The sequence below is a fragment of the Silene latifolia genome, chromosome 1 (genome assembly GCF_048544455.1).
Source record: "Silene latifolia isolate original U9 population chromosome 1, ASM4854445v1, whole genome shotgun sequence".
In the NCBI taxonomy this organism is placed as follows: Eukaryota; Viridiplantae; Streptophyta; class Magnoliopsida; order Caryophyllales; family Caryophyllaceae; genus Silene; species Silene latifolia.
The window spans coordinates 86,028,860-86,045,168 of NC_133526.1; the positions used below are offsets into that span (position 1 = coordinate 86,028,860).

The following is a 16,309-nucleotide window of genomic DNA, read 5'->3' on the forward strand; positions in this document are numbered from 1 at the left end:
GCTACAAACAGGCAGTTTATGTATATTCCCTACAAAAAAGGAAGACCAATTCAAGAAGCCAAAAGATATAAGAAGCAGTCAAAGCAACGGCTAGTCTAAAGGCAACCACCTCCGAGTAAATAGGGCACATCCCCTATTTACCAGGAAAACCTAAACGGCACAAAAACAATTGGAAATAACCACCTATAAATAGAAAGGAGGAGAAGACAAGAAGCATCATCTGAGAGACCATCACTTTTACTCATATTCTTTGTATTCTTAAGCTATATATTCGCCTGTCATGCCTGATATAACAATACTCTGTCAGGCTACCCAAAATCATAGTAACAATCACTCCTGGCTTGGTGCCCGTGGTTTTTTCCCTTATTCCCAGGGTTTTTCCACGTATAAATCCTTGTGTCATTATTTATTAAGTTTGTTTTACATTTAATTATACCAATCAGGCGAGTTATTCGAGTTAGATCACCCTATACATAAATCCCTGGCAGGACGCTCTAGATCAATAAAAATCCTGCCAAAACAGATGGTATGTGATTATTCGTGTGTAGGTGACGGTGTCATGGAGTATCGCTATTTATTGCTTGTGTGTGCTTGGATTGCGAAAAGGTAGGGTTTCCCTACTCATCAGTTTACTGTATAATTGATTTAATGCATTGTTATGATTGATTGATTTGATTAATGCTGTTGATTGATTATATTGTTGTTGGTGGATTGGAGTATGGGTGTTGGAGTGGAGATGATTGGTGATGTTCGGGAGGTGCGTCCTCGGCTGAGTGGAGTCACTTGCGGGAGTGGCTTCGCGCCCTTGATTCGCCCTCTGTGGAACTCGCCACAGGAGGGGATGTGCATATTAATGAACAGGGTTATCACTCGTTGATGAGCGGGGGCTTAGGTGGGCAAGGCTGCAGTCCCCCACTGGCAGGACTACACACTTTAGTGTGTAGTCCGTTATGAGATGTGATTGGGAGTTGGAGGTGGATTGTGGAACAGTTGTTTATCTTTATCGTACTTTGTCTTATTTTGATTATGCAGTGAACTGACCCCGTTGTTGTTTTGTAAAATCTGGGGTGATCCCTTCGGGGATGGTGAGCAGATTGTGACAGGTGATGATGGTCTTTAGCTATGGGGACGAGATGGGGAGTCATCACTTCGAGTCTAGCTTCCGCTGTCACGAGATTAGCTGTTTAGATTCTGTTGTTTTGAGTACTAGTGATCTTTTGTTTTGGATTTGGTTTTGGAACTTGTAATCGTTAACTTTAACTTTATACTTAAATAAATATTTTGGAATGGTAACTTTTGATATACTATGTAACACCCCCATTTATTTAAGGGCCTGAACTAGGACTCCTCAGATAAATGACGGTGTTACCATCTCGGAAACCCGAGGCAGTAGATAACAAAGGAAAGAAACACAGTACTTTATTAAAATGTTTATAGTGAGATTACAACTGGAATTAAAACAAAGCCTTCAAAAATATGACCAAAAGATAAAGTCTGATAAAACTACTAATAAGACTAAGGTGGGCTAGGCACTAAGTCAGTCATCCAAGCTCTCTTCCCGGCCAGCTCCCATCAGTCTCTCGAAATACCACAAATCTGCTCCCAATAATTGGATCATCACAAAGCGTACACGAATACACGGGTCACCGCGAAGGCGAGTAGGGAAAACAATGAAATAATAAAATGTGATATGCATGCTCCTCCGTCACCTCCATCTCCATCTCAACTCATATCTCATATCTCATACCCCGGACAACCCAAATGCATACCGATCCCCGTAGACTATATATATCGACCGTAGCCGATCTGCACTCCACCGAGGACACCAGGCAAGTCTGCGCAACCCGCCCGGGCCTTATCACAACTCACATCGTATCTCAACATCGTCACTCCTACACCATCCTCCAACTCCAATGCATATGAGATGCTCAACATAAATTAATGCAACACAATATATATATATATATATATATATATATATATATATATATATATATATATATATATATATATATATATATATATATATATATATATATATATATATATATATATATATATATAAAAATCAATCAACCGATAAATCATAAAATCATGCCGGTTACTCGATGTTGTGATATCATACTCAATACGATCAATTCAGTCAATCACCTTCCCATATATGAATCATAACGTAAATCAACAACCACGAATCAAGTCAACACAATTAAACAACAACGATAATAAGTCAAGTGTATTTCCCTACCTCAAAGTGCCAGCAAATCCAATTAAGCAGTTCAAGCAGTCCACAAAATAAAGCAACGAATCTGATTATCGATCCTTCACGAATCCGTCACCTAAAACAATTATAATATTTATAATTACTAACTACTAAATATAGAAATTTCCCAAAATAGAAGCTTCCCGAAATACAATCCCGACACCAAACTTATGCCCAACTGATAACTAAAATAACCCGATTAGTATATGACCCAACTCCCCAAAATAGAAAGTTACTAAAGTAGAATTTCTTAAAATGGAAACTTTTCCGATATAGTAGCTTTTTCATTTTAACAAACCCGTCTCTAATTAATTAATTATTACTAATTATTATTTTATTTTAAATAACTCGGAACTAAAAACCAAAATGATAATTAAAGGATTAACGAATTATGCGATTTAAGAAAAACCCGAATCAACATTTGAACAACTCAACACCCGACTCAAAACCCGTCTTTAATTATTTTAATCAACTCGGAAATTAATTTAATTAATTAACAATACGACCGATTAACGAATTATAATGATTAAACTAATAAAACCCGTTTCAAAACAAACACAACCCGTCCACAACCACCGTCCCTTCACTAGCATCCCCACGCTCACACGCGCCACCTCTCCACCGTGTCAACCACCAGACCCAACACCCACTCGACCCGACCACCAAAGAACCACCACCACCTGGTCGATCGCCGCCGGCGAGTCGAACCAGGGCTGGCATTTGGCCTGGTTCACCGCCAAGCCTCACCAACCGCCCACTGTCCTTGACTCACCACCACCGCAACACTCACCAAACCCCCGGCAAACCACCACGGCTCGCTCGCCGTCGCCCCACGCACCCGAAACAGTGGCACCACCGTCTCGACCTCCCCCTAGTCCACGGTGGCGCCACCCCAAACCTACCCATCTAAACCCGTCTGAAAACCATTACATAAACCCGTTTCTACCCCCTTGTCGATGCCGCCCTTCACAGCCACCACCACCGCCTAAAACCACCTCAACAACCACCACCCCACTCGACCCTTACCACCCTACTCCCTTACCCCCGCCGACACCCACCAAAGAACACCTCCCTAAGCCACGAAACAACACCCAAAAACCCGACATCAATGCAAAAACAGAGGAGATGGGTTGAATGCTTACCTTTCCGCCACCACAACAGCCACCATAGCCGCCTATGAACGTCGACAACCACCCCTAGCTCTTCCTTGCAGCACTGACGACAACCAAGCTCACTCTCTCTCTCTCCCTATGTGTGAAAAGCTGAGGTTTGGTGTTGATGAAGGAGGGAGGCGTGAGGGAGGCGGGTTGAGGGAGTAGGGTTGATAGAGATTAGGGTACTATTAGGTTTAGGGTTTAGGGTTAGGGTTAAATGGGCTGGACAGATTATTGGGCCAACTCAAATGGGTCGAGGGTAAATGGGTTGGCTCACATTTCGAATTCCGTATAAACCCGTCTCAATTAACTTAGATCGATACAACGCGAGTCAAGTAAAATAATTAACGTAATTATCGACTCAACAATGAACCCGATATAATTAGTAATATAAAATGTATAATAATTAATATATAATAATATCCATTTAATTTATTACATAAAATACGGGGTATTACAGTCTTCCCCCCTTAAAATGAACTTCGTCCCGAAGTTCGCACCCGTACTCAAACATCGGAAGGGTATTGTATATCGTACATAGGGACGCCACACATTTCTAACACGGTTAACTCACACTTTTGACACATCAATTAAGCATAACAGGCACGGAATGTTACATTCTGCCCTCCTAACAATAAACTTAGTCCCGAAGTTTAACTCATCTTCACTTAACTCAACTAACTACAACTAATAACTACCTGAGAATACGAATGTATAACAACTAAATAATCATCTGAGAACACCATCATCTTCCATCTAAATTCCGATCTCGAACTCAAGTAACTCAATAACCATGGTCACACTGGACCGTAAACGTAACTCGGCACAAAGGCCCCACAACTCAATACTAGTGGCCAATCTCAATCTCAATATCAATAGTTTAACTACACTCTCCTTTTACACATCAACCAACTAACAGAAGTAGGAACAAAACATATAGAACTCATTTGCATAGGTACCCCACAACGAAACATCAACTTGATCAAAACTACAATCTACAAACAAGTGCAATATAAACATTAAGATTTTACAATCCTACCCGACTAGAACATGGTTACGTCCTCGTAACCTCTTTTCAATTTTCGTATGCCCATGCAACAAAATCATTATCAACCACATGTGACAGGAAGGAACACATGATAAGAGATTGCGCATCAATAATAAGGTCGAAACAAGGTTTTATTAAGGAATTAACTGATTGTCAACAAGTAACATTTATTACTAGCTCATGCTTAACTTAAAAACGCTACATCAAACTAAAAGGACAACAAGAAAGGAACCAAGGTTTACACGGTTTCACAACTAAACAAATTTGATGATCAATTATAGACTATGAACGAGCGAGAGCAAAATCAACAAAACAATTTAAAAACTTCTCACATTTGTAAACATATCACAGGAAACAGATCTACCACTGTTATCCCTCACAATCACATGATCTTATTGTCATGTCTGTACAACCATTTACTCACTCACTGGTTTAGGTCACGAATTAGGCCGATGACTTAAGCAATCAACAACATATTCATCATTCATATTTTAAATTATCAAAATTGTTTGCACAATATCAATTCTTGAAAACATATTTCCCAATAAAAGTAACAACATATGATTTATGACAACGACAACATTCCTTCCATATCCCTCATGTGTTTAACATCTTAGCAACCATATCATTCAATTGTGTCCAGTAACTTAGTATAATTCATTTTCAGCAAAACAAAGATATTGTATAAATAGTTTAAACATATACATTTGCCATCATATACTTTGTAGAACACTAGCTATGATAAAAGATTAGCAACTTGAACAATTTCTCTGATTTGCATGATTGAATAATTAGGCAACTCGTAGGCTCAATTAAATGTAACTATAACGACTATCATTTAAACCAATGCATATCATGTGAATCATCAAAGGGTCATCCTATTATAATTGTCAACATAGTTATCATAACAATCTTTATTATAATATAATTGATAGTAACGACTCGAGAATATAGATATGCCAATTGTCGTGTTATATCAAACAGTTTCCTTTATAGCACACCCATACAATTGTAAGAATCACTTTAGCATTTTATGACATCGTAATAACGAACATATTCAATAAGGAATAACAACACCGTTTATTATCATGTTATAGGTGTAGGTCCAACTGAAATAATTTATTGCGATGACGGTAATAAATATAACGATGAGCACACAACTCATATGAAAGACATTAGAACTCAGATGCATCCTACATGTGTGAACATTTAGGCATACTCATTACTACCATCCATGTGTAAACATTTAGACATAATTATTATAATTATTCATGCGTGTATATTAGAACAATCAATTAACTTTTAACGCCATCAACCTACCAAGATATGACAATATAGTTTTATATTTATATACATATCCAACCACTATGCAAATATGATGCACACCCAGACACACTACAACATGCCAAATGTATATAAAGTATGCAAACAACTGGACTCGTATAAACATTTCACCCTCGTTTAAGAATCAAATTAAGCTATCCAATTTTACTCATGCTATCATGCCAACAATGTTATCAACTAAGTTTTAATTTTATCACTTGCTAAGATATATATAACTACTGAACATGCGTGCTACTATCGTCATATAAAGCATTATAAATTCACATTACTAAGGTTCATGAATTAATCAAACAACTGTATGAAACTCAACCTAGAACACACATTTTACAAGTCATGTTTCACGTTGTAACTTTCAAAGATCACGAATAAATAACCGTTCTATTAAAACTTGATTCATATTATTTTTATAAAACACAGAGAGTTAAAAACACAGGAGAAAAAGAATTAGGTCTAAAGCACAAGAATTTCATTTTTAAGGAATTTTACAACTCAGTTGGTCCAAACAGACATGTGACAGCAATTGGTCCAAAACTTGGGTCAGTTTGCAAAACCTATCGTTTAATATAGAGACATCAAGAATTTTTCGTGGCTTATCAATTTGAAAACATATGCAAATTTTATGATCGATGGAGTTGGAATTATGCGAAAATTATTAATACAATTTAAATGAGGATTTTTACAAAATCGTTGGTCAAAACATCACTGCACAGAAACTTCCAAACCACAACTCACTAAAATATTTATTACTCCTAATCCGTATATCATATAAGCATGAAACTAACGCCAAATGAACACTAACTCGCGAGGCTATCTCCCATAAAATTTTCATCCATAGGCAATAAACAGAAAAGAAATGACAGTAACGTCAATTAAAGAGTAACATCAAACTAAACGAGTTTCAGCACTATATCGTTCATTTTCTATGTTCCAAACTCTTACAACCATACTATCGATACTAACCCATCCTGACTTAAATCTCACCATATACTTACGTAAACATCTACCCCATAGAATCCCTTCGCATCTCGATCTACTCCGTACATCTAAATCACGATTGCTATGATTATAAACATGCAATTCAACAGTGTTTCTAATTACTATCACAAGACTATACTAGCATGGCTTTGGGATCACATAACCGCATATTACTAGACATAATAGTACTATCAGCACATCATTCAACATCCACCTAGGTAACTATCATCGACTCGCAATTATTTTCATGCTCACGACTAGCACAACACTTCATTGATTATTAACCTGAACTCGAAATTTTATCTCATCTCCACAACATTATATGATCACGTCATCATTCATACAAAATACTTACCGTAGCGTTGTCCTGCAGAATGGTTAGAATATATGGGTCTCAAGGTATACATCAACTCGATTATGCAATAATCAATGTAGCAATCAGTTAACACTTAGGCAACGATATATGAATTTCATGCTCAACCTCAAGCAGCTTTTCTACCCTTTCTCTCATATACACTCAGGGTTTCCGGGTCAAACTGAGAGGGCCGCTGGTTCGGTGTGAGGGGGCCCCTAACTCATACCTTACCTTAGTGTGCTCCTAACAGTTCTATCCCGGGGTTCATTTTATTTAGACTCTTCCTATGTTCATTGGGTTCATTGGTTTAGGCCTGAGGATCGTTCGCTCTGATACAACTTTGTAACACCCCCATTTATTTAAGGGCCTGAACTAGGACTCCTCAGATAAATGACGGTGTTACCATCTCGGAAACCCGAGGCAGTAGATAACAAAGGAAAGAAACACAGTACTTTATTAAAATGTTTATAGTGAGATTACAACTGGAATTAAAACAAAGCCTTCAAAAATATGACCAAAAGATAAAGTCTGATAAAACTACTAATAAGACTAAGGTGGGCTAGGCACTAAGTCAGTCATCCAAGCTCTCTTCCCGGCCAGCTCCCATCGGTCTCAAATACCCAATCAATCCGCTCCCAATAATTGGATCATCACAAAGGGCGTACACGAATACACAGGGTCAGCCGCGAAGCTGAGTAGGGAAAACAATGAAACAATAAAATGTGATATGCATGCTCCTCCGTCACCTCCATCTCAACTCATATCTCATATCTCATACCCCGGACAACCCAGCCATACCGATCCCCGGTAGACTATATATATCGACCGTAGCCGATCCGCCACTCACTGAGGACACCAGGGCAAGTCTGCGCAGAACCCGCCTGGGCCTTATCACAACTCACATCGTATCTCAACATCGTCACTCCTACACCATCCTCCAACTCCAATGCATATGAGATGCTCAACATAAATTAATGCAACACAATATATATATATATATATATATATATATATATATATATATATATATATATATATATATATATATATATATATATATATATATATATATATATATATATATATAAATCACCAACGATAAATCATAAAATCATGCCGGTTACTCGATGTTGTGATATCATACTCAATACGATCAATTCAGTCAATCACCTTCCCATATATGAATCATAACGTAAATCAACAACCACGAATCAAGTCAACACAATTAAACAACAACGATAATAAGTCAAGTGTATTTCCCTACCTCAAAGTGCCAAAGAAATCCAATTAAGCGATTCAAGCGATCCGAGAAAAATAAAGCAACGAATCTGATTATCGATCCTACACGAATCCGTCACCTAAAACAATTATAATATTTATAATTACTAACTAAAAAATATAGAAATTTCCCAAAATAGAAGCTTCCCGAAATACAATCCCGACACCAAACTTATGCCCAACTGATAACTAAAATAACCCGATTAGTATATGACCCAACAACCCAAAATAGAAAGTTACTAAAGTAGAATTTCTTAAAATGGAAACTTTCCCGATATAGTAGCTTTTTCATTTTAACAAACCCGTCTCTAATTAATTAATTATTACTAATTATTATTTTATTTTAAATAACTCGGAACTAAAAACCAAAATGATAATTAAAGGATTAACGAATTATGCGATTTAGGAAAAACCCGAATCAACATTTGAACAACTCAACACCCGACTCAAAACCCGTCTTTAATTATTTTAATCAACTCGGAAATTAATTTAATTAATTAACAATACGACCGATTAACGAATTATAATGATTAAACTAATAAAACCCGTTTCAAAACAAACACAACCCGTCCACAACCACCGTCCCTTCACTCGCATCCCAACGCTCACACGCGCCACCTCTCCACCGTGTCAACCACCAGACCCAACACCCACTCGACCCACCACCAAGAACCACCACCACTGGTCGATCGCCCGGCGAGTCGAACCAGGGCTGGCATTTGGCCTGGTTCACCGCCAAGCCTCACCAACCGCCCACTGTCCTTGACTCACCACCACCGCAACACTCACCAAACCCCTGTCAAACCACCACGGCTCTGCTCGCCGTCAGCCCACGCACCTGAAACAAAGTGGCACCACCGTCTCGACCTCCCCCTAGTCCACGGTGGCGCCACCCCAAACCTACCCATCTAAACCCGTCTGAAAACCATTACATAAACCCGTTTCTACCTCCTTGTCGATGCCGCCCTTCACAGCCACCACCCCACTCGACCCTTACCACCCTACTCCCTTACCCTGCTGACACCCACCAGCAACACCTCCCTAAGCCACGAAACAACACCCAAAAACCCGACATCAATGCTAAAACAGAGGAGATGGGTTGAATGCTTACCTTTCCGCCACCACAACAGCCACCATAGCCGCCTATGAACGTCGACAACCGCCCCTAGCTCTTCCTTGCAGCACTGACGACAACCAAGCTCACTCTCTCTCTCTCCCTATGTGTGAAAAGCTGAGGTTTGGTGTTGATGAAGGAGGGAGGCGTGAGGGAGGCGGGTTGAGGGAGTAGGGTTGATAGAGATTAGGGTACTATTAGGTTTAGGGTTTAGGGTTAGGGTTAAATGGGCTGGACAGATTATTGGGCCAACTCAAATGGGTCGAGGGTAAATGGGTTGGCTCACATTTCGAATTCCGTATAAACCCGTCTCAATTAACTTAGATCGATACAACGCGAGTCAAGTAAAATAATTAACGTAATTATCGACTCAACAATGAACCCGATATAATTAGTAATATAAAATGTATAATAATTAATATATAATAATATCCATTTAATTTATTACATAAAATACGGGGTATTACATACTAGCCTCGGAAAATCGAGATGGTAACAATCTCCCATGCTAGGGTGGTCTTGGTAATGCACCTTGGTATGTGGGGGTGTTACATTTATGGTTTAAACATTGTATGTTTGCAATGTTTAAGTTATAAACATGCATCTAAAAGGGATGAGTTAAACCAAGGGACACACTTATTTCATCTAAGTTTGCATACATGTAAATGATCAAGACATTCCCTAAGCTAACAATTGCTTTATCTGCACCTAAATTTCTTGGCAATGTTCCAGCCAATCGTTGTGATTTTTTTCTTAAAATGTGGAACCTTATAATCATTGTGTCCTTTGAGTTTAATAATCTCCAACATACATTCTTGTAGAATAAGCCAAACATCACTTAAACATTGTGTTGGTTCTTCATCCTAAGCTTCTATCACATTGGACAGCAACTTATCAACTGTGCTCGCTCTCTTTTAAGTTTGCAGTGACTGTATTGAATTAAAAAACTATAAGTCTAACACATTGAGATCGGATGAATTTGGTGGTTCTTGTGTCAAATTAATGTTGAAATCAGTTGAATTTGCTGCCAACAAAAAATCTGAGTCGTTTCCCTTTATATGTGGCTTCGCATTGTCTTGCTGGATGATGACATTCTTCCTCATTGATGCTGGCCATTTACTGTGAATGGCTAGGATTACCTTACTTAGCAGCATATCCTTAGCGACTTGTTTGTTGATTGAAGCCACTGATTTAGTTTCTAAAGTTTCAGCAGGTCTGTTTTTTGACCTCCTTTTAGCTGGATCTTGGAAAGTAAATGGGAATCTCCCAATTTTTTTATCAAACAAAAGGTTGCCATCTTCATCATAAATGGGTCTTGAAACTGCTGCCATAAACATTACTTTAGTGATGAAACTTTTGCTTTGACAATGCCTATAAGGATCAACTTCTTCCATCAATAGAAAATACTTTACTACATCTTGTGAGATATAAAACCATTTCTCATCAATATGAATTATATTTCCCATGTCCTTAAACTTCAAAGAGTTTGATATCCTATCATAACTTAACTTTGAAAGTGAAAATATGATCAACTTGTTAAACTTGTTCTGATCAGTCAGACTTGAGTGCAAAGTTGATGTATGGCTTCTAAGTTTACCTTGTTTCACCCAATTGAAAATTGTTGTTGCCGAGACACTAATTGCTGCACCAAATGCATGCATTGATCCCCTGTCTCCCATGGTTGTAGTTAATATTCTATCTACAGGGACTTCAAGTGTTTCTCTCTCTTTTTTACCTTTCAAATTGAAATTTAACTGCAAAGATTCACCATCTTCTATTTGACGTTTAACAACCCTCCAAACTTCAAAAATTGTTTTCCTGTTTACTTGGTATTTTGCTGCAAGGATGTTCATTGAACATTGGCTTGCCATCCTTGCTATTCTAGAATAAATAGCATCCTATTCGATGTCTAAATCTTTTGATAGATTTGGGCCACGCATTTTTTATTAATGTTGGTAAGTTTTCACTGTTTTTTACAACTTTTTATTCTTGTTGATATTTTGTCCTTCAACTTGTTACTAACAGTTTTTTGAAGTGTAGAATGATGGAAGGGAAGAAGAAGAATATGGAAGAGAAGAAGAATATGGAAGAGAAACTGTAAATTATATAGTCTATGTAGGGCAATGTAATCATATATCCTTTGTGTACTGATTTAGGGAACCAAGGTTTTTGGGGGGAATATTTATTACTTTTTAAATTCCCCTCATTGCTATTTTGGTGGGAAATGAAAAGTTTGATGTGTACTTATTTAACTTAACCATTCTATTAAGCATTTCAGTTTACAAGCTTAATCAAGCCCCACTTACATCTCCTTCAATACTTTTCCGTTCTTTAATAAACTTCCTTAAAACTTGTGCAAAATGGATGGGGTGAAAATAAAAAAAGGAAGGAGTATTACATAAGTGAAATTGATTACACTTTTTACCATATACAATCAAAGTAAAAATTAACAATAAAATCAGAAATTTATAATGATTTAGCATTAACTCGAGAAAAGTTTAAATTATTAAAACTAAAAATATTTATGTTTATTAAATAACTGAATATTTTTGTTAAATTTGTTAACAATTCTTTACGAAATAAAAAATAGGAAAAATTACAAATAACCACCACGTATTAGCGTATTTTTACAAATTATCACCAGGTATTTACTTTTTTACAAATAACCCCCAACTTTTCATGTATACTCCCCAATCACCACCGTATATTTGCCCAAAACTCGTTTTTCTTATTTTCCGACTCATTAAATAATGATTTATGTGAAATACCAAGACTACCCTTGCCGAATTACTAGAACACACTCAATATCACTACGTTCAATCGATTATCAATAAACACACTCAAACCTAACCCTCAATCCCCAAATTTCTTATCTTTCTTCCCCAAATTCAATCAATTATCTATGGCGTCACTCCCTAAATCGCTCAATCACTCAATCTCTAACCCAAATTCAGTCGATTAATTTACCACAAAAACCAATCGTGTTGGAGATGTGCGGAGGTCGAGCCATGGAGCTCGAGCATGGCAGCGTGACTGGTCTCAGGCGTTGTTGCTGTTGGTAATGCCTGGTGGGTCTGCGCTCTATTGGATTGGTGGGCTTCTTTGTTAGGATTTGATTTGTGGGTACGCCGGAGGAGTATCGAGACGTGGCTGCAGGGGTCGGGGAGACGTGAGGAAAGGCGAAGCAGACGGTGCATTGGGTTGCTGTTGGGGTCCCCTTAGTAGTTGCATAAAGTGATGGTGGTGGGGTAGCAACTGGTGCAAAAATGGTGCGACATGGGTTGGTTCTTGTTGGTGAAATTGGCATGGAGGAGGAAAATACAGAGGAACAAAGATGATGATTTAGGAATTAATTGGGGAAATAAGGGATTAGGGGAGGGATATGTTGCGTGGGGGTAATCCATAAGGGTAATCTAGGAATTTCACATAAATTGTTATTTAACGAGTCGGAAAATTAAAAATACGAGTTTCGGGGCAAATATACGGTGGTGATTGGGGAGTATACATGAAAGGTTGGGGGTTATTTGTAAAAATATAAATACATGGTGGTAATTTGTAAAAATACGCTAATACGTGGTGGTTATTTGTAAATTTTCCTAAAAAATATATATATAATTGATGGGGCATATTCTGCACCCGCTGACCGAGTCAACATATTGAGCAAGGTCAAAGATATCCACAGCAAGTCAACACCTTGGACAGCCTAACCGACGCAGCCTGTCGGCCTGTCACTTGGGTCTCGGCTAGGACAACTAGCCAGCCGGGACACACATCCGCGTACTCACATCCAAGACCCCTCGGCATGGAGTCAACAGGGCCCGCCGGCCTGCCATGGGTCCCTCGGCCGAGGGTAGATCAGTCTTTCCACCTGCTAGCCACTTGGCCACTTGGCCACTACGTGACAAAAGGTGAAAGTCTATAAATACTCCTCAACCCTCATTGAGGAAAGGATCCGAAAATAATCAGTTAAACATATTAATCTGGTATAAACTCCCTTATCTCTCTACAATATACTTTGTGCCAAGTATCACGCAACTTAATCCCTTTAAGTTTACTGACTTGAGCGTCGGAGTGAGTTCGCTCGGTACCAAGCCGAGCCCTCATTTTGTTCATTGTTTCAGGAGAGGCCGAAAGGAAGAGTCAAGCAAAGTCATCATTCTACAAGCTTACGTGGTAACAAAACTGCTCCGTAATCACACCCGGAACAATTGGCGCCGTCTGTGGGAAAGCCATATTAAAAGCTAGTCAAATCCCTTACAAAAAAAAAACAAAACAAAAACCCACCCAACAAGCTAAGAAGATGTCAAAACAGCCAGAAGTAATTGTGACTGATGAAACTCCATTCTACCAGGATGACACAGTCCTTACTTCTGAAGTTGGGCAGTCCCCCACCGGCCGAGTCATTCAACCGGCGTACGGGATGCCGATAATACTAGAAACACCGCTGCCTGCCGGCCAAGTCACTATCATGGGACATGTGGTCGATGCAGCAAGACTAAAGCTATTCCTGGACCTAATGGGTAGCACGCCGCTAACCCCCGTCGCAACGACGGTTACAAAGAAATAAGCACCCAAAGGTGACCAGGGCCCGAAGGTGACTCAACAACCCGTCCGGAGCAATGCAAGAGGTTGGGCGTACCAAAAACGCCAAATGGTGCCCGTGTTGTCGTGGCAGACCAAAGTCCTTCCCACACTCGTGGAAGGACAGTGTCGCCTCGGCGACAACGAGGCCACCCCCGAAGAAGTGAAGAAAAAAGCCCGACTTTCCAAAGTCGGACAACAAGAAGCCCTTCCCGACAGAGGGAGGCAAGCCGGACTAGAGGTGCGAGGAGCCGATCGCCGCGTGTCATTAGACACATGGTCAGACAGCCCCTCAATGCCTATGTCCTCAACGTCACGGTGCCAACAAAATTGAAGCTGCCAGCCATATCATACAAAGGGGATAGCGACCCCACCGACCATGCCGAGGCTTTCGAGTCGTACATGTCGGTGTGGGAACAACCCGATGAGGTGTGGTGCCGAGTCTTCCCAACAACTCTCCACGGCATGGCTCGAGTTGGTACAAGGGGCTACCCAATGGCTCGGTATATCGCTACGCCGACCGAGAGATAGCTTCATAGCCCAGTACTCTTGCAACAAGCGAAGGGCAGTGGAGACATCAGATCTCCTGACTATCCGACAGGGGGAGGACGAGTCCCTCCGGAGCTACGTCAAGAGATTTGACGCTAAGGTTCAGCAGATCCGAGAGCCGAATATCGAATCGGCGGCCAAGACGATGAAAGGCCTACCGAGAGGCGATTTCAAAAATGAGCTCATCAAGTGTGAAGAACTCAACCTGGACTCCGCTAAAAATGGCCGACCGAGCCATCAAGGTGGAGGATTATCACAAGACTGGTAAGCCACGCGGTCCGGGCTCCCGAGAGGATCACCACGGGATAACGAGAGATGAAGGACGCCGTGACAATAATAGGTTACGGCCCGAGAAATTTAATAAGAGACAGAACTCGGCGGGCGCCGGGGGGAGTTCGGGACCATACACCCCGAAGCGGTACAGCAGTCTCACCCTCCTGGTTAAATCACCGGACGAGGTCTTCGCCCTGAGCAAAAATGAAGGGCAGAAGTGGTCAAGACCCCCCAAGACAAAGGCGGAGGGCGACGCAAACCAATTTTGCGATTACCACGGCCAGCCCGGCCATAAGACCGACAACTGTCGGCATTTGAAGAACGCCATCGAGGAGCTTATCCGAAAGGGGGCCCTCAGCAAATACGTAGCTAGAGGCCCGGAGACAAGCTCCGACGGGGCGAATAGGAAATCGTATTCCGAGAGAATGGGAGTGATCCGGTGGTTACCGGGGAGACGAGAACGGAGGGTCGGCTAATGGGCACAAACGGCATCTAAATGAGCTTTACCAAGCCATCAACTTTGTGCCCACCACAGCGATCCCCGCTTCCACTGTCCCCGATATAACCATCGGAAGGAAAGACTACGAAGGAGTCGTAGCCCCACACAAATGACCCGCCGGTGGTCCACCTAGACATATCCAACCACTTGGTTAAGAGGTGCCTAATTGATACAGGGCGCCTACACCAACATCATGTTCGGGAATGCTTCCTCAATCTCGGTCCTCAAGATTGAGGACCCGAGCCCCCGCACCAACCCACTATACTGACTTCTCGGGGGCCGGCTGGTACCCCGGGATCAATCAGTTGCCGGTGATGTTCGGCCAAGACGATGCGGCCAAGAATGTTTTATCTGAGTTCGTGGTCATTGATGGCTCGTCCGCCTACAATGTTCTGAAAGGCCGGGTTACTTTGAGCGAGGCCGACGCTGTAATGTCCATTCGGGCCCTGACATTGATGTATGTCTCGGACCGGGGGGAGGCACAAAAGCTCGTCTCAAAGAACTAGAGAGACGAAGTTGTCAATGTCCAAGTATCGGCCAGAGGGTGTAACATGCAATCCCTCAAAGTGGCAAGGAAATCGAAGAAGGGGAAGAGCCCATCCTTACGACAGGAGGGTGATCCAATGAACACCAACAACGTCAGCATGGTCGAGGGGGCCGAGACCGAACAAATAGAAATTGACCCAGGATGCACCGTAATCGCTTGTCGGCCTGAGCCAAAATTCGAGCCGACCTCCTGGACTGCCGAGGAAGAACAAAGACGTCTTCGCGTACTCGGCCGCCGAGATGCCAGGCGTGAGCCGAGAGGTGATCGTTCACAAGCCGAACGTGCTTTCCAACGCCGCCCGTCAAGCGAGAAGATGAGGAACTCCTCGGCCG

At 40.9% G+C, this 16,309-nt stretch overlaps 1 protein-coding gene across 1 annotated transcript; it reads right to left on the reverse strand.

Moving 5' to 3' along the window:
- Window positions 1-10,475: 10,475 nt before the first annotated feature.
- LOC141649805 (uncharacterized) lies at window positions 10,476-11,399 on the reverse strand. The gene has a single exon (XM_074458482.1). It carries the CDS (start codon window positions 11,397-11,399, stop codon window positions 10,476-10,478), a length of 924 nt encoding a protein of 307 aa, XP_074314583.1.
- Between the last annotated feature and the right edge of the window lie 4,910 nt (window positions 11,400-16,309).